At 42.2% G+C, this 27,701-nt stretch overlaps 1 protein-coding gene across 4 annotated transcripts in view; it reads left to right on the forward strand.

Annotated features, from left to right (window-relative positions):
• LOC126458600 (ankyrin repeat and fibronectin type-III domain-containing protein 1) overlaps positions 1-27,701 on the forward strand; it is a 688,593-nt gene that overhangs the window by 529,343 nt on the left and 131,549 nt on the right. For all 4 annotated transcript variants that reach the window (XM_050095753.1, XM_050095754.1, XM_050095755.1 and 1 more), the window contains one exon: positions 2,949-3,052. In XM_050095753.1, coding sequence (XP_049951710.1) covers positions 2,949-3,052 — 104 coding nt within the window. The remainder of the gene's footprint in view (positions 1-2,948; positions 3,053-27,701) is intronic.

Genomic DNA, 27,701 nt, shown 5'->3' on the forward strand with positions numbered 1-27,701 from the left:
TTACACTATTCGACCACTACTAATGTTCAGTTGGCAGTCGCGCCTTGTACAATACTCACAACTTACATATTAAAATCGGAGTTTCGTGTGTTAGTATTTTCACACGTTAGCGTCCACTTTGCGAAACTTCACGGTCTTGTTTTAACTACTATTCCGCAAAATTTTCATATCTATTCAGGGCTCCATATATCCATGCCCGGGCATGATCACGTCTGAGATCCGAACTGAACTCTTCAGACTTCACAAAGCAATTCTTAAGCCCAAAAAATACTCGCAAAGGTTGCTGATACACATCGTAGCCAATCCGATATTAAAATTAAACTGCGCAATCCCGCGTCTTTTACTTATGAGCAATCACACGTTTAAAAGCTTTTATAAACAATTTACTAAATGAAACCCACAATTAAAAATAACTCCCTCTTTAAGTAACATAGTTACCGTAAAATGTTTCTTGATTCCCCAGTCCGATAAAGTGGCTAGTTGCACTTCACAATTCTCCCTGAGTATGATTCATTCTCAGTACACAGCTCACACGCTAACGTACGATCAGTCAGTAGACACAACAACATTCATTTATCATATTACTTTCCATTCATACCATCATTCACACTAATAAACAAATTAAATCAACAGTAACTTATGAAAGTGGTAATAATCGCAATAAATACAGTTTTGTTTCCCAAATACACAGTTTTCACTGCTTGATAATTTCATAGTCCGTAAGATACTGACACCTTTTGGCCACAACCGAAACTGCGTGCAGCTAGTCATTGGATCCGAGCGCATCTGTCATGCGAAACATGACTCATGTATGAAGCTGTTGCTAAACTTACTTAACAGAGGTGCAATATGAAGTGTTACGCCTCAGCGTGTGAACCTCTTATTGCTCCACAGAGACCGTTCACTGCTCTTGTATATAAAAAAAAAAAAACTTCAGTTCCGTAAGTTAACTGCATCGAGAGGTTTTGCAGTGTTCACGCAAGACCGCTGTGCAGTATTATGAAATTGTACCACAATATTGTCTACAGACTGCTAAAACAGCTTCCCTAAAAATCGACGTTGATACACCATCGACCGTTAACGGCATAGGCTGCTCAGCGAACCAGTCGATTGGCACGAAAACAGCCGAAGTCTGACAGTTTTTCTTTTGTGCGAAAGTGAGTACTAGTGTATTTCAGTTAGTGCCGGAATAGGCATTCCTGTTTTAAGTTCGTGCCACTGATTCTGAGGTAAGCCGCAATGCGCCTTCACAGTGTGTGAGTACAACATACCGAAACGGATTTCTGTAAAGTTTTTGTGATTTATTTAGTGTTTCACCCATTCGGATACGCCAATTTCCTCATTGTTCCCCGCCAAATGTTATAGTGTTATGTTTTCTGCTTCCATCATTTAGTAAAACGTGTGAGTGTTGACTGAGACTGGTAATTTTGGAGTCTTGATTAATCTCGATGATGTTGCTCACATACTAACTCAGAAATCGATATGTCTAGCATCTGCTAATGGATAAATTAGTGAGATAATATATTTTCGGCCGTTTTGAGATATAATACAAAAGTTAAAAAAATACACTTCATAAGTAATGAAAGTACCACAAAAGTTACAAAGTATCTAGTACGAATTCTACATGCCAGTAATATCCACAAGTGCTTACAGGAGAGCATGTTCAATAACTTCATATAAGGTGAAAACCAAAAAGAACAATTATGAAAACATTTCAGATAACGCCGTATACACTGCAGTAAATTTTACTGCCCGTGTTGCCACCTGTTTGACATCGTGCTATAGATATAATTTACACGAACATAATTGGCTTTTAGTATGCCTTGTGAAATAGAAAATATTTTAGTTATTTTTATCTATAAAGCTAGAATTATTCTTTTCATTGTGATATAGTACGTAAGAGATTCTTAATCTTGTATGACATCGAAACGCGGTAAAGTGTGGCATCATAATTACTCCAAATTACCAGGGTCACTATAACAGTAAAGAACCTATGTTCCTCCAGACATATTTGTTCAAGACAATGAAGGAAGACTTATTTTACAACATGTTTTTGATATCCTAGCTGTTAGTCTGCGTAGTCACTGTCCAAATTTAAACATTTATCGTAACGTTCCACAAGCAGTCCTATGCCTGCTGCTTATTCAGCTACTACCGAGTTCTATAACCAGTCATTAATCATTAATTGGGAAGAGATGGTAATCATTCGGAGCTAAATCCAGGCTGTAAGGCGCATGTTCAAAAAACTACCCATTTCGACTGCCGAAGCAAATCTTTCGCAGAATGTGGGCGAGCGTGGTTGTGAAGTAATGCAATGCCACTTGACGACAAGCCACGCCGTTTGCTCTGATAAGCTGTGTAGCCCGCTGAAATTACGGCCTCTCCGCTAGGCATCAAGTCGATGACTAGAACTTCCTTTCGACTCCAAAACACTTTGGCCATAATCTTTTTTGTGCCCAGAATGTGTTTGGCTGTTTTTGATTTTATGGGAGATCGTGAACGATCCCGTCCCACTGACTGCTGCTTTGGTCTTGGGCTTATATGCGAATCATAGATTTCCTCAGCAGTAACTATGTGGTTCAAAAACTCCTCACCGTCCTTTTCGTATCATATGAAAAATGTGCAGCTGTCAAAAGTCGAGAAATCCACCTGGCCCAAATGACCACAAACAGTTTGATGAAGAAGTGATCGCTAAATTTCGGTAAATCCTAAGTTTAGTCCATCAATAGTTGCTGAATTTTATCCTCACTCATTCATTCGATTTCGTCAGTCACTTCTGAAAGTCGACCTGATCGTTTTTCATCATGAACATTGTCAGATCAAAATGTTATTTACTTTTAGAATGGCCCTCGTCCCGTCTGATAGCGACGATACGAACCAGATTAATCGTGCCTAATGCGTTGTGAGCTGCGAAGTTTGGATGTCGACATGGTACCTTTCTGTTGCAGTGTCAACAGCGACGGTCTGTCGCCCCTCGACGTGGCGGTGCTCAACAACAACCGACAACTCGCAAAGATGCTGGTGGCTTTCGGGGCACAGGAAGGAAACCAGTGTGAGTCCTCTCAGCTTGTAGCTTCCACCACCTGCCAGTTAACGCTTATTCCTCTGCTTTCTTTCCAGCACAGGAACTGCCAAATAATTGTTACAATACTCGGTAAGGCAGTAGACAACATTCCATTACAACTACTGATAGCCTTGGGAGAGCCAGTCCTGACAAAACTCTACCATCTGGTGAGCAAGATGTATGAGACAGGCGAAATTCCCTCAGACTTCACGAAGAATATAATAATTCCAATCCCAAAGAAAGCAGGTGTTGACAGATGTGAAAATTACCGAAATATCAGTTTAATAGGTCACGGCTGCAAAATACTAACTCGAATTCTTTACAGACGAATGGAAAAACTGGTAGAAGCCGACCTCGGGGAAGATCGGTTTGTATTCCGTAGAAATGTTGCAACACGTGAGGCAATACTGACCCTACGACTTATCTTAGAAGAAAGATTAAGGAAAGGCAAACCAACGTTTCTAGCATTTGTAGACTTAGAGAAAGCTTTTGACAATGTTGACTGGAATACTCTCTTTCAAATTCTCAAGGTGACAGGGATAAAATACAGACAGCGAAAGGCTATTTACAATTTGTACAGAAAGCAGATGGCAGTTATACGAGTCGAGGGACATGAAAGGGAAGCAGTGGTTGGGAAGGGAGTGAGGCAGGGTTGTAGCCTCTCCCCGATGCTATTCAATCTGTATATTGAGCAAGCAGTAAAGGAAACAAAAGAAAAGTTCGGAATAGGTATTACAATCCATGAAGAAGAAATAAAAACTTTGAGGTTCGCCGATGACATTGTAATTCTGTCAGAGACAGCAAAGGACTTGGAAGTGCAGTTGAACGGAATGGACAGTGTCTTGAAAGGAGGGTATAAGATGAACATCAACAAAAGCAAAACGAGGATAATGGAATGTAGCCGAATTAAGTCGGGTGATGCTGAGGGAATTAGATTAGGAAATGAGACACATAAAGTAGTAAAGGAGTTTTGCTATTTGGGGAGCAAAATAACTGATGATGGTCGAAGTAGAGAGGATATAAAATGTAGACTGGCAATGGCAAGGAAAGCGTTTCTGAAGAAGAAAAATTTGTTAACATCGAGTATAGGTTTAAGTGTCAGGAAATCGTTTCTTAAAGTATTTTTATGGAGTGTAGCCGTGTGTGGAAGTGAAACATGGACGATAAATAGTTTAGACAAGAAGAGAATAGAAGCTTTCGAAATGTGGTGTTACAGAAGAGTGCTGAAGATTAGATGGGTAGATCACATAGCTAATGAGGAGGTATTGAATAGATTTGGGGAGAAGAGGAGTTTGTGGCACAACTTGACTAGAAGAAGGGATCGGTTGGTAGGACATGTTCTGAGGCACCAAGGGATCACGAACTTAGTACTGGAGGGCAGCGTGGAGGGTAAAAATCATAGAGGGAGACCAAGAGATGAATACACTAAGCAGATTCAGAAGGATGTAGGTTGCAGTAGGTACTGGGAGATGAAGAAGCTTGCACAGGATAGAGTAGCATGGAGAGCTGCAGCAAACCAGTCTCTGGACTGAAGACCACAACAACAACATACACGGTAATACAGCTGCCCCTACCGACGGGTTTTGTGTAAACCGCAATGCCTTCAAATACCACATATGAAATTTTCATATTCTCTCACTCACTATGCACAGACTAGAAGTTCCACAGAAAAAATGAAGAGGACCTTTTTGTAAGACGTTTAAACGTAGTTAAATTTTATACTGGGATCCGTTTTCTCTGGAGGCCACAGTTTTCGAATTATTCAAAATAAAAACGCGTTTGAAGCTTACTTTCGAACGTTTTTCTCGAGTAACTCGAGAACTACGGTCTCTAGCAAAAACGTATCCTAGTACAAAATTTAACTACATGAAATTTCCTGTAAAATGGTCCTGTTCATTTTTTCAGTAGGACTAATAGTACGCACGTTGTGTGCGAGAGCATATGAAAATTTTGTGTGTGGTATTTGAAGGCAAACAGATGGGTAAGGGCAGCTGAATCATTTTGTGTAGTCTTTTGTAAACGCTAGTACCATAACGAGGGCCTCACAGAACACTTTCCTAGACTACAGATGTAAGGTAGTAACGAATAAAATTTGGGAAAAAAAATTGCTCGATGGTATCACTGCTGTGTCTGATAGCTGTGGTAATTTCCATTATGTGTTTCTAGTAATTACGGATCAGTGCGGCTCTGTTTTGAAACTAATTTGAGAATTCCCGTCCATTATTTTTTTTTTTTACTGCTAAATCTACATATACATCCAAACTCTGAAAACTGCTGTGAAATGTATGGCAGGGGACACTTTCCATTGTACCTGTTATTAGGTCTTTTTCTCATTCCATTAACATATGGAACACGTGAACAATGATTGCTTAATGTCTCTGTGTGTTCTTTAATTAGTCTACTCTTCTTTCCTGAGCTCTACAGGAATGATACGCAAGTGTTTGTAGTATTGTCTTAGAGTCATTGCTTAAAATTAGTTTTTAACTCATTAGTACCCAATTTACCTTGTTTGTTGCATTAAGAAATTGGCATTTAAAGTGAAAAGGCATTTATTACCATTCTTTACAGTGTCATCTAAGTAACGCTGAGCGCTACTGAGAGCAAAATATAAATTTATATGGAAAAGTTACACATTTTGTACTGAATGAAATAAACTAAACATGAGTACACATTACAAATCAAAAACGAAAATAACAAGATAAGCAGCATACCATTGAACACATAGTCCCACATTACATTTGTTGTACTGGAGTACCTGCTGATGTCAAACAGATTGTTCCAACACATTGTCTTCTTCTGAGTTGTATTTTCACAGTCAGATGGTTCAGTTCATCGATGAGGAATTCATCTGCTACAGTTCTTTAGTCCAGTGTTCGTCCTCCTCAAGCACACCTGTATAATTTCTCTTTAAAAAATTTCTCTTTAAAAATTTTCATTTTTTGCTATAGAATATCCAGGCACTGTATACAATGATAACGAATCTCCTCCTGAACAGAATCCAGTACCGTTTTCTATTATGGATATTTATTCTGTACTGATTCACATTTTGATCCACTCGATCAGATCCACCCGAATGCTTGTTGCGTTCTGTCAGTATCGAAGGTCGAGAAAATTCATTGTGTTTTCTTGTCCACTGAGAATATCTTTGAACATTAGTTACTGGGTTCAAGCAAGTTGTATTTGATGCTGCTGAAACAACGGAAGCACCACATCATTTTTCTTTTCTGTGGAAAAATGAATAGTACTTCTTTTACTACCTGAGCCCCCATGTTACTGTTACTCGCTCCTGTGAACGGGAACGCGTTATGCGGATCTTGGTGCCTCTCGCGTCCATCTAGAAAAGATAAGCTGAAGATGCCTAAATAAGGTGAAACGCGTCGTTGAAAAATAAAAAAACTAAAATTGCAACCAAGACTGTTTTTAACCAATACTGTTAAGGACTGGTTTGCTGTTATGCCACATATGGACTGGATGAATTTCTTTGATCTTTTTTTATTTCCTTCTTCTTTGGGAGGGTGCAATTTCGGGGGACACGTTTTTCTCTCAGAGTCCCAGTGCCCCCAAAACCTTGCCCTCTCTCTGAAAAGTTCTCCTTTCAATAAATGACATGTGATTAATAAGGAACTAATTACAGTTCTGTAACCGTAATGATTAACATATTTGATTGACATACTTACTGTAAATCCATGGTGTGATTAGATTCAGGCGATAGAAAAAAATATTTAAAATCAATTACCAATTTTTCCCAGTAGTGGACTGCTTCTCACAACTACTAACGATGGCTAGCAATCCTTAAATATGCATAAAAAGATTATAGAAGATCGTCGTTGTGCAGAAAATCAATAAAAATCCAGTCGTGTAGCGTGTTCCATTAATGCAACGCTGCGAACTAATGGGTTAAACCTGTACCCATTCTTGCTACCCTTCTTTGTATTTGTTCAGTTTCACCTGTTAGCCTATTCGGTATGGGTCCCACTCACTTGAGCAGTATTCTAGGATGGGTGTTTTGTAAGCAACCTATTTTGTAGACTGGCCGCATTTCCAAAGTATTCTAACCAATGAAACGAAATCTGCCACCTACTTTACCTCCAACTGTGCCTATGCGATCGTTCCATTCCATATCAAGTCAAATTGCTTTATTTGTATGAGTTGACCGATTCCATCTGTGACTTAGTGATATTGCGGCCAAAGGATACTAAGTTTTTTTTCGTTTTGTAAAGTGCAAAATTTTAAATTCTGAACAATTACAGCAAGTTGCCAATCTTTGCACCACTTTGAATCATACGGAGACCTGACGGAATATCTGAGCAACTTTTTTCATACAGTATTTCATTATAATGAATATAACTGCAACGTCTGCGAAAAGTCTGATTAATATAGCCTGCAAGGCATTTAACATACAAATTCTGGTCCACAAATTCGCCGACTATTCATTGTAGACACTGTAGCACAAAGCGCTGACATTAAGTTCACGTCAGAAGTCGTAACAGACGACGAGACGATGTTTCATTGACACAATTACTGATATGACGCAGAACCCTAATAGTGTTAATGGATGACAGCTTCATCACCACGCACTTACGAAGCAATATGGGTCAGGACGAACGTGTAAACAACGTTAGTTTGCCATGCAGACACGATGGGGATTGTCCATCGTGGGTGTGTTTTCTAACCTATCACAGTTAACCAGCACGACAAGGTGTCAGGGGATGTGATGAGATTGTGTGGAAAATAACGGCCTGCATTGTAACGAGCCAAGGATCGTTTCCTCCACTTCGACACGCTCTCTGTCATGCTGAATTGAGTATCTGACAGTTTTTGGCTATTTTGTTTATTCATTGGAATGATAAACAATTTGAAGGATAAGAAAATCTACTGTATTAGAGACGTGTAACAAAAATTACCGAACACGCTAAATGGCGTTTATGAGTATACACGCTCCCAGCTAACTGACTGTTCCTTGCCAATAATCGGCAGACTGTGATAGTGTGTAGTAAATGTTTACACGAATTTCAGTATAGCGAACCTGATTTATCGTCGTTTTCTCCTCCTCTTATTATTATTATTATTATTATTTTAATCCATCTGTCTCATTTAAGATTCCGTAACAGAGCGTATATGAAACCTGTTCTATCAGAAACAGAGATGAATACTACCTTGAATGAAGATCTATTATCATCAACAATGTTGTATCCTAGCTATTTATTTCCCGCTACCTGTAATTAACACCGTAATCAATGGTCTCACTAAACACACACTCTCAGACTGCAGTTTGGCTCTCTCTATAGAATTTATATTAAAGTTGCAAGCCTTAATTTATATTCAAAATTTTCTGAAACAAGGGCTATCAACCTCCAAGTCATTCAAAGATCCTCGGGCTCTTCACCCTAGAATATTCAGAGCTCATTCGTTATATTGGTGAAATGCAGGGATCTTTATAATGCGACAAGATCGGTCACAACAGAACATGTACGAACACATAAACCAGCCACAAGGACAAACTAATTATTAAGAAGAAAATACATGAGTAGAACAGAATTATAAAATAACCTTTATTAGGTTTCAGTTAAAATGGTTCTACATCTAAATAGAAAATTATAGTAATTTTTAGTCATGTTTACCGATGCTACCCGAGCACTATAAACAATTTAAAAGTTATTGCGCCATTTAAGATTACAATAAGTTATAGAAAACTTCGCAGTCTGCTATTCACTTCCTGGGCCTCGGCGCGAAACTAGGGTTTGGTTTGTTAGGGTAGGGGTCACAGTTTGTTACTGCACCTCCCGCTAATATGGCGTTCTGATCCCTCTCACTTGGAACGAGCCAAAAATGTTTAAGATTTTAAAAATAATAACTACATAATATTATTGTTGTATTAAAACATTTAAATATGTTTTTATTAGATCGCTTTCTTGCCCATCTGTCTGTTGGGTAAAAATTTTGCAATTGATTTAAATTAACTTCCCTATGAGCTACATATGTGAAACTGTAAACACAGCTCAGGACTGGATGACAATGTACGAGGATTGTTCAGAAAGTAAGGCACGATCGGTAGCGAAATGGAAACCACAGTGAAAATCAAAACTGTTTTCTTTGCACATTTAGCTACACCTTCCAGGTTCTTCTCTACCGCTGCTCCGACTTAGAGCATTTGTCCGAGCGTTATACCAAATTTCCAAGACCATCGTCATAGAAGGCAGCCGCCTGTGCTTTCCGATAATTCTCTACACTGCTCTATAGTACGCAGCCGGCGACTAAGTGCTGTCTTCATATTCAGCGTTTCATGTGAACAGAGATGATACTCAGGACGAGCCAACTAGGGCTGTGTTGTGGGCGATCCAGCACTTCCCATCGAAAAGGCTGCAGGATTGTCTTCACTGCCCCTGCAGAGTGCGGCTGAGAATTGCCATGAAGAAGGAAGTGCGTGGCAGTTGTGTTAGGTGGGCTGCATTCATTAAGGCGAAGCCTCTCAGCGGGACCTCCAACTTGGCGGCAGACATTGTTGTTCTAGGCAGCTTTACTAGCTTACAGTGCGCTCACAACTGAAAAGAGCATCTTGATGCGATCGACGGGCATACTAGAGACACTGCCCAAGACGTCTGTGAAAAGCCTCGTCGGATTTTCACAGTGGTTTCTATTTCGCGACCGATCATGCCTCACTTTCCGAATGGCCTTCGTAATAACAACTTGCTTTTTCGTCAGTCTGCTCGGTAGGTGTGAGGGAGAGCGTGAAAAAGTTTAAGAACGGCTTACATTTCAGCTGCCTGCAAGAGCAGTGTGTGGTGTAGGTAGTATTGGAATGTGTGAGTGGAAGGGCATGACTGAGCAGAGAGGGGAGAGAAGAGGAGATGGGCAGAGTAAGAGGGAGGGGAGGAGATGTGTGCAGTATACGTGACGTAAGCGGATATGGGCAAATATGTAAAAAGCTGGACTAAAAAGTATAAAGTAATTTCTCCTAGAGCCATACAGATTTCTAACCCCATACCAATAGTCCTCGGAATTTGTGGTTGTCAACGTCGTGTGCATACACTAGATAATAGTTAGCAGATGAATTATTTATGCTCATTTATACATACACTCCTGGAAACGGAAAAAGAACACATTGACACCGGTGTGTCAGACCCACCATACTTGCTCCGGACACTGCGAGAGGGCTGTACAAGCAATGATCACACGCACGGCACAGCGGACACACCAGGAACCGCGGTGTTGGCCGTCGAATGGCGCTAGCTGCGCAGCATTTGTGCACCGCCGCCGTCAGTGTCAGCCAGTTTGCCGTGGCATACGGAGCTCCATCGCAGTCTTTAACACTGGTAGCATGCCGCGACAGCGTGGACGTGAACCGTATGTGCAGTTGACGGACTTTGAGCGAGGGTGTATAGTGGGCATGCGGGAGGCCGGGTGGACGTACCGCCGAATTGCTCAACACGTGGGGCGTGAGGTCTCCACAGTACATCGATATTGTCGCCAGTGGTCGGCGGAAGGTGCACGTGCCCGTCGACCTGGGACCGGACCGCAGCGACGCACGGATGCACGCCAAGACCGTAGGATCCTACGCAGTGCCGTAGGGGACCGCACCGCCACTTCCCAGCAAATTAGGGACACTGTTGCTCCTGGGGTATCGGCGAGGACCATTCGCAACCGTCTCCATGAAGCTGGGCTACGGTCCCGCACACCGTTATGCCGTCTTCCGCTCACGCCCCAACATCGTGCAGCCCGCCTCCAGTGGTGTCGCGACAGGCGTGAATGGAGGGACGAATGGAGACGTGTCGTCTTCAGCGATGAGAGTCGCTTCTGCCTTGGTGCCAGTGATGGTCGTATGCGTGTTTGGCGCCGTGCAGGTGAGCGCCACAATCAGGACTGCAAACGACCGAGGCACACAGGGCCAACACCCGGCATCATGGTGTGGGGAGCGATCTCCTACACTGGCCGTACACCACTGGTGATCGTCGAGGGGACACTGAATAGTGCACGGTACATCCAAACCGTCATCGAACCCATCGTTCTACCATTCCTAGACCGGCAAGGGAACTTGCTGTTCCAACAGGACAATGCACGTCCGCATGTATCCCGTGCCACCCAACGTGCTCTAGAAGGTGTACGTCCACTACCCTGGCCAGCAAGATCTCCGGATCTGTCCCCCATTGAGCATGTTTGGGACTGGATGAAGCGTCGTCTCACGCGGTCTTCACGTCCAGCACGAACGCTGGTCCAACTGAGGCGCCAGGTGGAAATGGCATGGCAAGCCGTTCCACAGGACTACATCCAGCATCTCTACGATCGTCTCCATGGGAGAATAGCAGCCTGCATTGCTGCGAAAGGTGGATATACACTGTACTAGTGCCGACATTGTGCATGCTCTGTTGCCTGTGTCTATGTGCCTGTGGTTCTGTCAGTGTGATCATGTGATGTATCTGACCCCAGGAATGTGTCAATAAAGTTTCCCCTTCCTGGGACAATGAATTCACGGTGTTCTTATTTCAATTTCCAGGAGTGTATATTCCATGCACTCACTTTTTTCGTTTCTTGCAAGTATTGTCATAGTCACTAAAAATTTGCGAGGACAAATTTTCAGGACTATCTGTATGGCGCTAGAAAACTGTATGGCGGCTAGGACAAACAATTTTATACTTTCTAGTGCGATTTAAAAATGTGTAATATTAAAATTTTATTTTTATTTAAATCATTAGTTGGCGTCAGCGCTTAATACACAGCTTCGACGTAACTACCAAGAAACTGCCATTCACACGTATACGAGGCGTGGCTATAAAAATAAAGCGACTATCGCTGTAAAACATTTTATTTCAGAAACATCCATATTTAGTTACTGCATCCATTAATATACTCCCATTCTTTATCCCTACAATGCTCCATGCGAATTTCCTGTTGATGGAAACTGTACTCGAAGTCTTCCTCTGTGAGTTCCTTAATGATTCTGTCACTGTTGCAACGGAGTGAAATCTTGTTCCTTTTAATGTAGATCTGATCTTAGATATGGTGCTGGATCAGGCGAATAAGGCGGGTGATCTAACACTTGAGTTGCTGTACCTTGCTAGAAATCTCTTGAGGAATTTTCGGAAAGTAAGATATGATAAGTCACGAAATGGAAACCACAGTGAAAATCAAAACTGTTTTATTTTCAACAGTTTGCTGCACCTTCCAGCTACTTCTCTACATAGGCGTCGCTCCGACTTTTGTCGTGGTTTTGTTCCAACTTTCTAATACTCTCGTCAAAGAAGGCAGCCGCCTGGCTTCGCGCCAGTTCCGCGCTGCTCTGCAAGTCGGTGTCTGTGGCAAAAAGCTGCCTTCGTGGCCAGCGCTTCATCTGAACAGAGGCAAACGTTAAGAGGGAGCCTAGTTCGGGCTGTATGGCGGGTGATGGACTTCCCGTCGAAAGCGCTGCAGAACCCTCCTCATTTCCCCTGCAGTGTGTGGCCGAGAATTGTCATGAAGAAGGTACGCCATGTGGCGTTGCATGAAATCAAGCGAAACCTCGCAGCGGGTTCCATACTTGGCGGGAGCACTATTGTTCTAGACACCTTGACGTACTCACTGCATGCACAGAACTGAAAAAAGCGGCGGGACGCAATCGACAGGCATACTAGAGACACTGCCCAAGACATACGTGCAAAGCTTCATCGGACTTTCAATGTCATTGCCATTTCGCGACCGATCGGACCTTACTTTCCGAACAGCCCTGGTACAAGGCGGTGTATGAGCCAGAGCGTTGTCCTCATGCAGAACCCATAACTTGTTCTTCCAGAATTCGGGTTGGTTGTTCCTTATTTTTTCACAGATATGAGGAATGACTTCAAGTTAGTAATGTTGATTAACAGTTTGACCTTCAGGAATCCAGTGAAGATACACAGTTCCAAGAATATCGTAGAAAACAATCATCATCGCTTTGAATCTTAATTTGCTCATTCGAACTTTTTTCGCTCTCGGTGAAGTGGGGCCCTTTCAATTCATGTATTAGCACTTAGGTTCTGGATCGTAAGTGAGAAACCAAGATTCCTGACATGTTACCATTCTTTCCAAGAAATTAGAATCATTTTCAGTGGTACTCAGATGTCAGTACAAACATTTTCACTGTTTCATCTGTCGGATGGCTACCGTCTGTCCAAGCTTGAACATATTAAACGCTGCACTCGTATTGCCTCCCAGCTACCTCTGCATCTACATCTGTATCTACGTACACATGACTACCTTGCAATTTGCATTTGTCTACTTGGCAGAGAGTTCGCCAAACTATTATTAGACCATTTCCCTACCATTCCACTCTCGAAAAGCACCAGGGAAGAACGGACACCTTAATTTTTTTGAGAGCCCTGATTTCTCTTATTTTATTACGGTAGTCAATTCTGCCTATATATGTGGGAGCCAACTAAATGTTTTCGCATTCAGTGGAGATGGTTGGGTGGTGGGACTTTTGTAAAAAGCTCTCACCGCAACGAAGAAAGCCTTTGTTTCAGTGACTGCCACCCCACGTCGCGTATCATATCCACGACACACTATCGCCTACTTCACAATATAAAACTAGCTGCTCATCTTGTAACTTTTTCGATGTCCTCTGTCAACCCTGCCTGATAAAGATAAAGCATAGCGTAGGCGGTCGCTTTGGACACCACATGTTCCACACGTCACACTGTATAACCCGCCAATTAGGTGTCTGGGAAATGAAAATAACAATCTTCTGTGACTCGTGGAAATGGTTTTCCCCTCTCCATAACATTAAAGGCAACAGCTTTGGGCCACGATGTGACAAATCCCTTGTTAAGGTCGCCGCGGCTGTGGTTTTTCTCAGTGACGAGAAAATTCACATGCTACCGTATGCGTGTCATGCATGCTACCTATTACTGAATTAGAGCTCGTTAAGCCGCTAGACAACTGGCTGGCTCGTCAGAAAGTCTTCCACTCCAGTTTATCTGCGGGTTTCTGGGGATGCACTCACAACGGAAGCTAACTGCAGAAAATAATCGCATCACATCGTTTCCACTTCCCGAATTCCGGAAGGACCAATGAATTCGTCTCCAATATGATATGATGAGGTATCACAAGTACTGTTTGTTTCAACATTGCCATTTCGTGGCGCAAAAACAAAGTAAATTGGGAATCGAGCGCTAGCCTGATTTTGATATCTGGTGTTCCTTATGTACGTTGTCCCAGATATGGGAAGAGAAAAACGCTAGAAACAGAAAAGAGTACCTAGGCAAAAGACGTTGGGTGTCAGAGATGGAAGGTCGAGACTCATATTGCCGGAATTTTAAGTTACTAAGAAAGTCTGATGTAAGCCCCGAATAAAAAAAAAAGGGCCAGCGATTCTTTTTCTCTAGAGTTGTAAAAACTTAAAGGAATTGCCAACGAGAAGCTCTAGTATTTTATTTTTTTTAGTTTACTCTTTTGGAGCCGCGAGAGGCGATCTGTGATTATACATCAGAGAAGATAAACCTCTTTCACTAGATAGTCAATACTAACTTTTATTATCGATAGGTTATTGCGTATTTCTTAAAAGAGTAATAAAAATGCTCTTTCTCATGAATTGGCAGGTACATAACAGAACAGAAGACTGATGCATCTACATGTCAAAATTAAAACAATTATATACACAGTTATTCACCGCATTCCTCCACATAGCGGCGTCCTGGCTGCAATGACATGCTCTGTTGTGACTGACATAAGTTTTTCCATGCCGATGCATCAGTCTCCTAGTCTGTTACGTACCTACCAAAACATGAAGAAAAGTATTTTTATTGCTAGTTTAAGAAATATGCTATGATCTGCCTGCCGAGATCTAAAAATGGTAACACTGATTACCGAAACCGGTTGTCAAAATGGTGCAAATGGCTCTGAGCACTATGGGACTTAACTTCTGAGTTCATCAGTCCCCTAGAACTTAGAACTACTTAAACCTAACCAACCTAAAGTCATCACATGCATCCATGCCCGAGGCAGGATTGGAACCTGCGACAATAGCGGTCCAGCGGTTCCAAACTGTAGAACCGCTCGGCCACACCGGCCGGCGAAACCGGTTGTCGAGAATAAAGATTATTATTAGCGAACTTGGCATTTATAACTTTTCTAATCTATTATTTTAATCTGGAGGCTGGACTGTATGAGGGATACTTTTTTTATTAGGGAATACAGCACATCCGTGTCTGTTAACTGGAAGTTGTGCCGGAAGGACGGAAGATAATCTGTAAATAATGAGTTTATCCTGGTTAAAAGCTAATGTTGGAGGAGAAAGCGAAAAAAATGTAAAATAAATGAAACGATATAGAGGTCAGACATAAAAAACTAAGCTTGATTTCCTTAAAAGTGAAATTAATTTAATCTCAAAGACTTTGCACGCAGTTGTATGCAATTCGCATTACTCTGCTTAAATTATAATCCAACAGAGTGCTTTATTAAATACGGTGGAAATTTAACTGTGGCAATTTTAATTTATGTTTCTTTCGTTTGGGTCCCCCTTAGTAAAAGTAATTATTGCTTTTAAAAGCACACCCTGCCACACTGAATGTTTCTGTAGCAATTTTGATGTCGGACATTGACAAGTACTTGGTAAGAGAATTTGTACAATATGTAATATGCGGAATACGTCACTCACTTCTCATTCTTATTATCTCCATCATATAGAGAATATAGATTCTCGCGCGGTGACATACATCACAGCCTTAAATAATTTAAGATAGTTTTAACATCATTGTATCTAACAAGGCACCCTGGTTTACTCTCCTGCTGCGGTAATTTATAACTGGCAAAGGGAATTTTAACTATGTTGATTGTAAGAAGCAGGCCTCCATGGAGTTCATACAGGAGATAATCAATAACTGGTGAAACCTGTAAGTTATTGCTTTGGGCATGTTCGGATAGCTCGGAAGGAAGAACATTTACTGCCAAAGACACAGACCGGAATTCCAGTGAAGATCCAGATACTGTTCCAGCGCATCACGTTTCTCCTGTAGTTTAATTTGTGTTGCTTCTTTTTTGTTAATACAAAATATGGTCTAATTTATCTGGTGGAGTGCGTCTAATCCAGGTTACTTCTAGAAGCATGGGTAGTAAACATTTTAGTCGGATATTTTCAAACGATAACGAGCATAAATAAATCTTGAGTGGTCCTAAGTAATACGACGCCCTGAGCATTTCCGGTTGCTTACAACTTGCAATTTGAGAGAAAAGTTCATTCAGAACATTTTTAACGTACTGCAGAAACCAGTCCCAGTTTTGTATTCCTTTACTGAAAAACCACAGTTATTGGTTTCGAGTTAACAAGTCCGACAGAGAGGTTGCACGCTTTCATCAAAAGACATGAAAGCTGTCTGAAGATGATGTATCATATCGACACCGATAACTGTGTTTTCTCTACAGAGTGAATCAAAACCAAATTGTGACTGACTGCTGCTCTAGGGACCTGCATTATTAAAATTCTGTATCACACAACAGGCGTAGTTGATAAATTGGCTTAATATGGCTTCATTTCAATAAAATTCCTCTGGGTGTGTGACCACGTCATGGTGCTGTAAAATTATCGAGGCTTCGGTTATTATCGTAGGCAGACCTTATCAGAGTGACGTCACATACCCAGATGAATTTTAGTGAAACGGAATTTGTGAATTTTGGACATGAAGATTTCGCGGTTTAGGATATCTTCTAGTGTAATTTCTGCCATTTTCAGACCAGTTTTGACCTCGCCAATCTACCCCAACGTGTCCGTTTTGGCTTTACTCCTGTTGTCAAGGAGTTCGACTGTTTTATAAGTCTGCCAGGTTTCATTCACTTAATATGTCTACAGAACCTTAACCCGAGTTTTCAAGTCCATTATGGATATTTGTGTATTGTTCGATTTCCTATTTGCATGCGAGTCGGTATTTCTCGTTTACCTCTTCATGGTTTGGGTCTAGAATTTTTTATACTATTTTAGGTTCCTTTTTCTCATTGTTTTCGAAGTACATTTTCCTGTACAAAATTAGTATTTCTGATCCATAGAAGCATTATGGTTCAATTGCTATATTATAATGTTTATAAAATATTCCGTTTGTTCTTCGAGGAAAGCCGGCCGCGGTGGTCTAGCGGTTCTAGGCACTCAGTCCGGAACCGCGCGACTGCTACGGTCGCAGGTTCGAATCCTGCCTCGGGCATGGATGTGTGTGATGTCCTTAGGTTAGTTAGGTTTAAGTAGTTCTAAGTTCTAGGGGACTGATGACCACAGATGTTAAGTCCCATAGTGCTCAGAGCCATTTGATCCATTTTTTCTTCGAGGAACACGTACATGTTAAAAAGTTGAATAGGAGTACACAGTACTAATATTCCACAATAACATTTATTTAATAGTTCGTTGTGAACCGCCTGATGATGGCCTAGGAAGTCGAAGCCGGCTCAAAACGAACTATAAAATAAATATTATTGTGGAACATTAATACTGCGTATTCAAGGTTTAACAGTATTGTAACGTTTTAGATTTGTTTGCTTTAAGATACATTTCTTGCTGTAGGTATCATTATTATAATTATTACAATTGGCGGTAATATTGTTTTTTTGTGCTGTTCAAGCGATAGTCCATCCGGATCACTTTGCACCCACTTAGTAGCAAGTATTATGGCAAAAGGGTTTGCCGTAGAAAGAAACAGCAGCGAATATCCAAGAATACAAATTTTAAGACTGTTTTTGGAGCATAGCTTTGTGTGGTTGCGAAACGTGGGTAACGGGGAAGACTGAAAGGAAACTATTAGTAGCATTTGAAATGTATTGTTGAAGGAAACTGCTGAAACCCAAAAGGACTGATCGGCTAAAGAATAAAAACTTCCTGAAATGCGCCAACAGAACGGTTGTGCACATACTATGACATGAGTTCTTGCTGATAATTATTAGAGATGAACAGTTGATGGAAGGAAAGAATCGCAGGGATAGTGTTAGAAGTGAGTGTTCCAATATTTTCAAAAGAAAATTTTATTTGTGGGTCCGTAGCTGGTGAAGTATTTGGAAACAGCAATTTCGCAGCTACAATTTATTATTTATTTTTATTTATTTTTGAAAGAATGAAATATGGATAAATAAAATAAAAACAATAGAATACTGTGTGGAAGTGTTATTTTCAGAAACAAATAATAAGGTAAGCTGGGATTAAACGAATAGTATAACATTTCTTTCTCTCTTAGTAAAGATGGCGCATATTGACGTAAATGATTTTTACCTCCTTTCTTTCTTTCGTTAAACAGACGTACTAAACCTGTGTTGCTGCACTGAGAATCTGTATCTAATAAAAGTGTTGTGAAATATTAAGTATTCCATGAAATACTGGGGCCAAGTCCGAAAGATTGACGTGATTCCAGCTTCTTTGCTCTTCTTCGTAGATAACTAATTAGCCTTACACAGATTATACAGAGGCGTAGGACTTTTTGCCAGTTTGGCCTCGGGCCACAAAGAGAGTGATTTAATTTCTTACACCGCTTTCACACGAATTCTTTTTCTACTTCTTCTCCTTCCTCTTTTTGGTGACAAATGAAACTCAAACGACAGTGGAGATATACGCTACTGGCCATTAAAATTGCTACACCACGAAGATGACGTGCTACAGACGCGAAATTTAAACGACAGGAAGAAAGTGCTGTGATATGCAAATGATTAGCTTTTCAGAGCATTCACACAAGGTTGGCGCCGGTGGCGACACCTACAACGTGCTGACATGAGGAAATTTTCCAACCGATTTCTCATACACAAACAGCAGTTGACCGGCGTTGCCTGGTGAAACGTTGTTCTGATGCCTCGTGTAAGGAGGAGAAATGCGTACCATCACGTTTCCAACTTTGATAAAGGTCGGATTGTAGCCTATCGCGATTACGGTTTATCGTATCGCGACATTGCTGCTCGCGTTGGTCGAGATCCAATGACTGTTAGCAGAATATGGACTCGGTGGGTTCAGGAGGGTACTATGGAACGCCGTGCTGGATCCCAACGGCCTCGGATCACTAGCAGTCGAGATGACAGGCATCTTATCCTCATGGCTGTAACGGATCGTGCAGCCACGTCTCTATCCCTGAGTCAACGAATGGGGACGTTTGCAATACAACAACTATCTGCACGAACAGTTCGCCGGCCGGAGTGGCCGAGCGTTTCTAGGCGCTACAGTCTGGAGGCGCAGGATCGCTACGGTCGCAGGTTCGAATCCTGCTTCGGACATGGATGTGTGTGATGTCCTTAGATTAGTTAGGTTTAAGTAGTTCTAAGTTCTAGGTGACTGATGACCACAGCAGTTTAGTCCCATAGTGCTCAGAGCCATTTGAACCATTTTGAACGAACAGTTCGACGACGTTTGCAGCAGCATGGACTATGAGCTCGGAGACCATGGCTGCGGTTACCCTTGACGCTCCATCACAGACAGGATCGCCTGCGATTGTGTACTCAACGACGAACCTGTGTGCACGAATGGCAAAACGTCTTTTTTTCGGTTGAATCCGGGTTCTGTTTACAGCATCACGTTGGTGGCATCCGTGTTTGGCGACATCGCGGTGAACGCACATTGGAAGCGTGTATTCGTCATCGCCATAGTGGCGTATCATCCGGCGTGATGGTATGGGGTGCCATTGGTTACAGGTCTCGGTCACCTCTTGTCTCATTGACAGCACTTTGAACAGTGGACGTTACATTTCAGATGTGTTACGACCCGTGGCTCTACCCTTCATTCGATCCCTGCGAAACCCTACATTTCAGCAGGATAATGCATGACTGCATATTGCAGGTCCTGTACGGGCCTTTCTGGATACAAAAAATGTTCGACTGCTGCCCTGGCCAGCACATTCTCCAGATCTATCACCAATTGACAACGTCTGGTCAATGGTGGCCGGGCAACTGGCTCGTCACAATACGCCAGTCACTACTCTTGATGAACTGTGGTATCGTGTTGAAGCTGTATGGGCAGCTGTACTTGTACACGCCATCCAAGCTCTGTTTGACTCAACGCCAAGGCGTATGAAGGCCGTTATTACGGCCAGAGGTGGTTGTTCTGGGTACTGATTTCTCAGGATCTAAGCACCCAAATTGCGTGAAAATGTAATCACATGTCAGTTCTAGTAGTATGAATACCCGTTTATCATCTGCATTTCTTCTTGATGTAGCGATTTTAATGGCCAGTAGTGTACATCGTCCGTCCAAAAATTATCGAGACTGATTTTATTTCTGGTTTCTAAACGACGTCAGCTCAGTAACTGCGGCGGCAGCTCGAACTAAAAACTGTAAGTAACAGATGTGTGTTCGACGAGTCATTTGTGACTGCGACTGTAGTGTGTTAGCGTTGAGGGCCACAGATCGCAATGGAGCAACATCCTAACTCAAATATTCAAGACGTTCTCCAGACGATTTGGAAGAAGAGAAAAAGTGGGTGCAACCGCATACTCGTACCTTGACTTCCGAACAAAAACGACGGTTTGTTGACGCCTGCCGCGACTTGATTGAAAAACGCAGAACGTCGACAATTCTCTCTTGTAGGAATTCGTCACAGGTGACAGAACTTGCTGTTACCAACGTGAACGTACCGCAAAACAATACAGTGCAGAAGTTCACTTGAAGGGTCAAAGCATTGACGACATAATCGACATTCAAACCAGTGTGATGCGTGAGTTGAACAGTGTCCCAAAGAAGGACTGTTCTGGCAGTTCCACGTGGTTGTAAGGGCGTTCTTTGCGTATAGTCAGTGGGGGGGGGGGGGGGGGGGGGGCTACGCTCTTCACATTTCCAGCACTCAACCTTACTTTCGAGTGAGAGGATGTTACGGAAATACGCACGAACTTAAAAAATTTAAAAAAAAGCTATAGGTACGGGCTTACGTAGTAAATATTTCAGTATTAAAAAGAAAGCACAGTTGAGTTTTCTTTATTATGAGTTAGATGAAGACAATAAATTATTATATTGCCACAAAATATCAATGTTACCAATGTGTTGGCTGGACAATTGTCGATTAAAAATATCAAGTAACTCATGTCGGTATTTCGGTGTATCGTTGTCCGATATTCCAACCATGGACCGCGTTGACGGCCGAAAGGACCACAACAGCATACAGTAAGCAGCCCTCTAAAACTGTTTGCTGGAGAATTACTTGTTTACAAGCAACTCTGACAGATGGATCAGAATTACGAATTCAGTACGGCCGTAGCCAAACTTCCACAAAGTGTACAGAAAGGCAGTTTGCTTGGGTATTGGATAGTTGCAAGTTAATGCACATAGGCAGTAGAGGGGGAAAAAAGGGCACATGATTTTCGATTACGTAAATGAAACCCCCTGGACACTGTCACACCGATTAAGTGACTAAAGGATGGACATCGATTAAGTGACAGAAGGATGACGTTTAGAACGATACGAAGCAAACTGTATCTTAAAGTCAGTAGCACAAAGGGTGGGGTGGCGACTAGATTTGCTGGTCGACTTTTGTGGCAGTCGTGGTACATCTGGAAAACAAACCGCGTAAATAGACTACTACTCCGGATTTTGGGATCTTCTTCAAGAAGAGCTGCTGCCGCGCTTGTAATCGTCCAGTTTAGACCACAGAAAAGTGTTACGAAAGTGTTCAGACAAAATAAATCAAAATGATAGGAAGAAAGGCGGCGTTCTTCTCTCGAAGTACTCTTGTCTGATTTTACAAAACCAGTATTTCAGAGTACCTGTAAAATAATTTTATTGTAACTGTTGTATAATTTGAGTGGATTTGAAAAGGACAAGGACGCTTACAGAAGAATGCGAACTGATTTTTCTCCATTAGAATATGGACCAGCAACCGGAACGGCTATTACGAAATATCCTCGCCACACATTGTTCATGTTTGGCGACGGCCTCTTGCTCATGATGAATCTAAATGTAAATACTTATTTCCACTTGACGTTAGCCGACCCAGTATGTTTCGTCTGAATGATCTCTGTATGAAGTTCTGACAGCTATACATCCTATTAAAGCTGAATGCCTAATACCCTCTAACACCTAATACCCCTTACCAGTTTTATAACTGGGCTATTTAACACGTCCTGTATCACACAAGCTTAATTACTTTTTAGGTAGTTGTTTGCGGCTAAAGTGCACCGTTCCACATATATAATATTGCGATGGAAAATAACTTGTTTGACAGGCAAGTAACGAAATTGTTTTCAATCCACCAGAGGGATGGAAAGAGGCACAGATTATTCACAGTATATTGGAAAACGTGTTGCTATAACCAAATGGAGGTTTTACTGTCATATATGAACAAAAAAACGAAGCGTAGTTTTGTTTACCACCCTAAAAGCCATTCCGAGTACGTTCAGTGCACACAAAGTATATCAAAAAATTATGGACAAATACAGGGTGTTTTGAAAAAAGTCACATATTCCTGCAGGAGAGAGTATTAATCAGAACTGGAGAAGAGGTTCCTATATAATTAATAATTATATGACCGGAAACAAATACTTGTTACTGTTTTACTTGCTACGAGTAATGTGTAGTATTCGATGGTGTAGGTCGTCTTACTGTTGCAGATAAATGTCGGATGAGTTACCAGCACTGATGTAGTCGAGAAAGAATAACAAAAACCTTGACAGTTTGCAGTACTGTAGCTAGTTTTCAATTGCAAAGTGCTAACACCTGTAGGCAGAAACAGTAGCCGTACACAGAGCTCTGACAATACTTAGCCCTTGCGATAGAGATGTTTACAAAAACGAGTTATGTTATCGGTTGTGGTAGGCCTGCAAAACTATCACACTCAGACCACTACAACTTTATTTCTTTCTTCTTTGGCTTGCCAGATGCCCTTCCTGCCGTCACCCCTTAACCACCCCCCCCCCCCCCCCCCCCCCCCCCCCCAGGACGGAATTAGTGCAGTGTACCCCAACTGTCTGTGTCGAGTGTAATCCATGGAATAGTGCGAATGTCTTCAGATGTCTGCGAGCCATGACACTGATGCGGGACGTGGGGACCAGCCCGGGATTCACCTAGTGAGATGTGGAAAACCGCCTAAAAACCACATCCAGGCTGGCCGGCACACCGGCCTCCGTCGGTAAGCCGCCGGACGGATTCGATCCGGGGCCAGCGCGCCTACCCGAGTCCAGGAAGCAGCGCATTATTAGCGCTTTTTTTTTTAAATCTCATTTTGTTTTTTTTTATCTGCTCGGAGCGGACGTCATAAGACACCCGTTTAAGTTCGTCGTTGATCCATTAACTCAGTCTTTTTATTGCAGAGGGCAGTTACCCCTCTGACCGAACTCGCTCTCGGCTAACCTGGTGGGTCAATTCAGATTACTGCAACTGTCAGGTATGAACTTACACCGACTCAACAACAGAGATCGCATCCTTGCAGAAATACGATTGTGTTTTATGCACAACGGAGCAGCTCCCCATTTTCTACCGATTGTGCGACAGAACGTCACAGCAACGTTTCGTGAGTGACCAGAATCCGTTTGATTTCTGACTGTGGGGGCGTTTAAAGGCGTCAGTGTATACCCAACCCATCGACAACGTGCAGACGTTGCAGGAGCATGTGGCGCAGTCCGAATGAAGCCAGATGTATCAGAAAGAGTGCGTGGTTCGCAGCGAAGAAGGGCTATAGGATGCCACGACACGCAGTAACGACAGGAAGTACTGCCTATAGTGTCAACTTCTACGTAACAGGGTGATGGAAATGAGAGGACAGATTGGCCCATAACTAAACAGGTAATAGTTTCTATATATTGTAGGAACTTTCCATCTACACTGAAGAGCCAAAGAAACTGGTACACCTGCCTATTATCGTGAAGGGCCCCCTCGAGCACGCAGAAGTACTGCAACACGACTTGGCATGGACTTGACTAATATCTGAAGTAGTGCTGGAGGGAATTGACACCATGAATCCTGCAGGACTGTCCATAAAGCCGTATGAGCACGAGGGGGTGGAGATCTTCTCTTCTGAACAGCACGTTGCAAGGCATCCCAGATATGCTCAATAATGTCCATGTATGGGGAGTTGGTAGCCAGTGGAAGTTTTTAAACTCAGGAGAGTGTTCCTGTAGCCAATCTGCAGCAATTATGGACGTGTGGGGTGTCGCTTTGTCGTGCTGGAATTGCCCAAGTCCGTCGGAATGCACAGTGGACATGAATGGATGCAGGTGATCAGACATGATGCTTACATCACCTGTCAGAGTCGTATCTAGACATATCAGGGGTCCCACATCTCTCCAACTACACACACCCCACACCACTACAGAGCCTCCACCAGCTTGAACAGTCCCCCGCTGACACGCAGGGTCGATGGATTCATGAGGTTGTTTCCATACCCGTACACGTCCATCCGCTCGATATAATTTGAAAAGAGGCTTGTCCGACCAGGCAACATGTTTCCAGGCGTCAACAGTCCAATGTCGATGTTGACAGCCCCAGGCGAGGCGTGAGGCTTTGTATCGTACAGTCATCAAGGGTACATGAGTGGGCCTTCGCCTCCGAAAGCCCATATCGATGATGTTTCGCTGAATGGTTCGCACGCTGACACTTGTTGATGGCCCAGCATTGAAATCTGCAGCAGTTTGCGAAAGGGTTGCACTTCCGTCACGTTGAAGAATTCTTTTCAGTCGTCGTTGGTCCCTTTCTTGCAGGATCTTTTTCCAGCTGCAGTGATGTCAGAGAATCGATGTTTTACCGAATTCCTGATATTCACGGTACACTCATCGCTACCTCGGAGATGCTGTGTACCATCGCTCGTGCACTGACTATAACACCACGTTCAAACTCACTTAAATCTTGATAACCTGCCATTGTAGCAGCAGTAACCGATATAACAACTGCGCCAGACACTTGTTGTCTTATATAAGCGTTGCCGACCGCAGCTCCGTATTCTGCCTGTTTACATACCTCTGTATTTGAATAAGCACGCCTATACCAGTTTCTTTGGCACTTCAGTGTAGTTTTGACCAATATAAGGTATGTGACACTTTTTTACAAACACACTATACGGACAAAATTTATTGCAACATGGATGCTGTTGTGATCTTCAGCCCGAAGAATGTTTTGATGCATCTCTCGACGATTGTGCACAGTGTGCTATCCACTTCATCTCTACAAGCGACTGCAACCTACATCCATTCAAACCTGCTTATAGTTTCGAAATCTTTGTCTCGCTCTAAAACTTCTGTTCCCAACACCTCCTTCCTTTACCAAATTAACGACTGCTTGATGCCTCAGTATGTGTCCGACCAACTGACGTCTTCTTTTAGTCGGATATGCGGTTGTATTACAAACAGAGTTGGTCAGTGGATACGGTTAACCGGTAAGTCGGAGTTCTGAAGCAGTGCCCTCCCTCCGGCTGTCTCCGGTACTACCGAAGGAAGCGACTAGAGAGTCGCAGGAAAGAGGAGGGGAGGTCATCTGACCCAAGTAGAGCTGGTCGGCCGACGCCGAGGTTCCGGCTAATGCGCTCCGAACGGGTTTTACCGACATTGTCGCAGGGCACGACGGGAAGGCGAAGGCGGCATCCGTTTGACGAAAGACAGCGGCTGGATGTTCAGTCTGTGCTTCACAGTTGTTCACACGCCGCATATAAAACCATTTTCTCTGAACATACTGCCCTACTACAGTATTTGTAATCAGAAAGCGAAACGTATGGCAGTTTTTTGTTTTTACAGAAACTGGAGTACCGAAAACTTTTTTCTCCGTAGAAATAAATATTTATCAGTCACTTCAATTTTACTGATGGTTAGACTGTTTTCTAAAATTCCTCAGATGCAATATCAGTTTTTGTTATAGGCCAAAATGTGAATTTTGTTGTTACTTATGTTTTTGCTTTGTTTCCTGTCACTGACCTTTTTTTCCTTCTCTGCACGTCAAAACTAACAACATTTCTGCTAGATGCTATTTTGCCAAAAACTGGCATTTTGAGCACGTACAAAAATGTAGGTTGACTTTTACGCAGAGGATTACAGCAACCAACCACTTTTTACAATGCTATTTATTTATTTAAATAGCGCCGTTGCCGGTTTCGAACCGACTGGTGCTTTACATTATTTGCATACACATACATGAAAAAATGTGCATTATGCAGTATTCGCTGCTACAGGATCATAAGCAGTCTGTATCGGAACATAATGGCGCGGATTCTTCATCGTAAGTAATGGAAGCATCTTCCCTTTAATAACATTTACATCACTTAAAATCATTGTGAGGCACAATTACTGTTAACAAGACATTATCTCACCACAACCCCAACAAAATTTCGTCACTTGGGGAAACAAAAGGCGAAAGCTAATGTAAAACGTGAACTACCGTATGAAGATGAACATGTCGTTTCGAAACCGGTAACAGCGCTATTTAAATAAATAAACAGCATCTTAAAAAGTGGCTGTGTGTTGCGATCTTCTATGTAAGCGTCAACCTATATTTCTGCTAGAGTAAATTCGGTGGCAATCATCTGATCTTTCCAAACGCTTCTGCAAGATTCATCCCATGACAATAATATCCACCTATGTCCATGTGAACAGCAAGCCTGTTTTTATACAGTATTCACTTTCAATAGTTACGACGTTCCTTACCCATGCGTTCAAAAGGTAGCTGTAGATTTCCGATACTCCTCCTCCATTATGCATTTCTGATGCCCTGAAGAACATACAAGCACAAAAATTCCTGAAGCTTTTTGTACACCAATGTATCAGAATTACTGATAGAAGGCAGTTAGGCGTATTCGCCCGTTTGGAGATGCCGTCTCCTGTTCAAACGGAGCAAGTCTGAGACTCGAAATGGCGTGAACTCTCAACCTGTAGAATAACCTGTACGTGACCAATGCTAATTGATTAACTCACATAAACCACAGAAAACCATTTCGTTCACAGAAGTTAAAATTCAAGATTCCACAACATCAAAATTCCGTTTAAAAAATTAGGCATAGCTACAAGACCATTCTTTGAACCAAAGGATCGTTGAATCATGCATGCCTGCTAAGTTTTCCAATAACAGTGAAAGAAAAAGTTGTTATTTTTGTGCAAACTGTTTCTCAAAATATTCGCATTTAAAATTGATACAGTTAGACGAGTTCTGAAAACTGTTTTCTCATTCTGACGGAAAAACATGGTTCTGAAATAATTAAACAGGTTCGTGAATGATGAAAATCGCTATCCACGCGTATTTCATGCCGCATTACAGAACAAAAGAAAATCGCCAGGCAATGAATCATCTGAATAGTAAATAATCTACTGCTTCATGCGTTGTGACAGGCGCCTTTGCCATAATGAAGAACGATGCGACTTTTCCTTTTTTCCTGTTTTCGTCGATGACTTGCGGCAAACAAACTGTTGTAAAGCATTTCGCCTTAACTGTTCTTCGATCCTCTGTGGCAAAAGTTGCGTCATATCCAGTGTAACCAATAAAGAAAGTGACATTTCCGTGAAAATGTTTCGCGAAGGAGCCATTTTCCTTGGCTTCGGTTCAGGTTCACCTTGGATCGCTCAAACAGCAGACTGCTGCTTAGTAACAAATATACCCAATTTGCGTCTCATGTGAAGATGCTGTATACAGATTTTTATTTCCTCGGCCGAATTCATTGAACATTTCTATACATCGCTTGACTCGAGTGTGTATTTGAGCTTGGGTTAAATTTCGCAAAGGCCACCGAGAACAGATCTAAATTGCTAAACAAAGGAATGCATTGCCGTCTTCGACATGTCTT

Source organism: Schistocerca serialis, chromosome 2, assembly GCF_023864345.2.
Source record: "Schistocerca serialis cubense isolate TAMUIC-IGC-003099 chromosome 2, iqSchSeri2.2, whole genome shotgun sequence".
NCBI lineage: Eukaryota > Metazoa > Arthropoda > Insecta > Orthoptera > Acrididae > Schistocerca > Schistocerca serialis.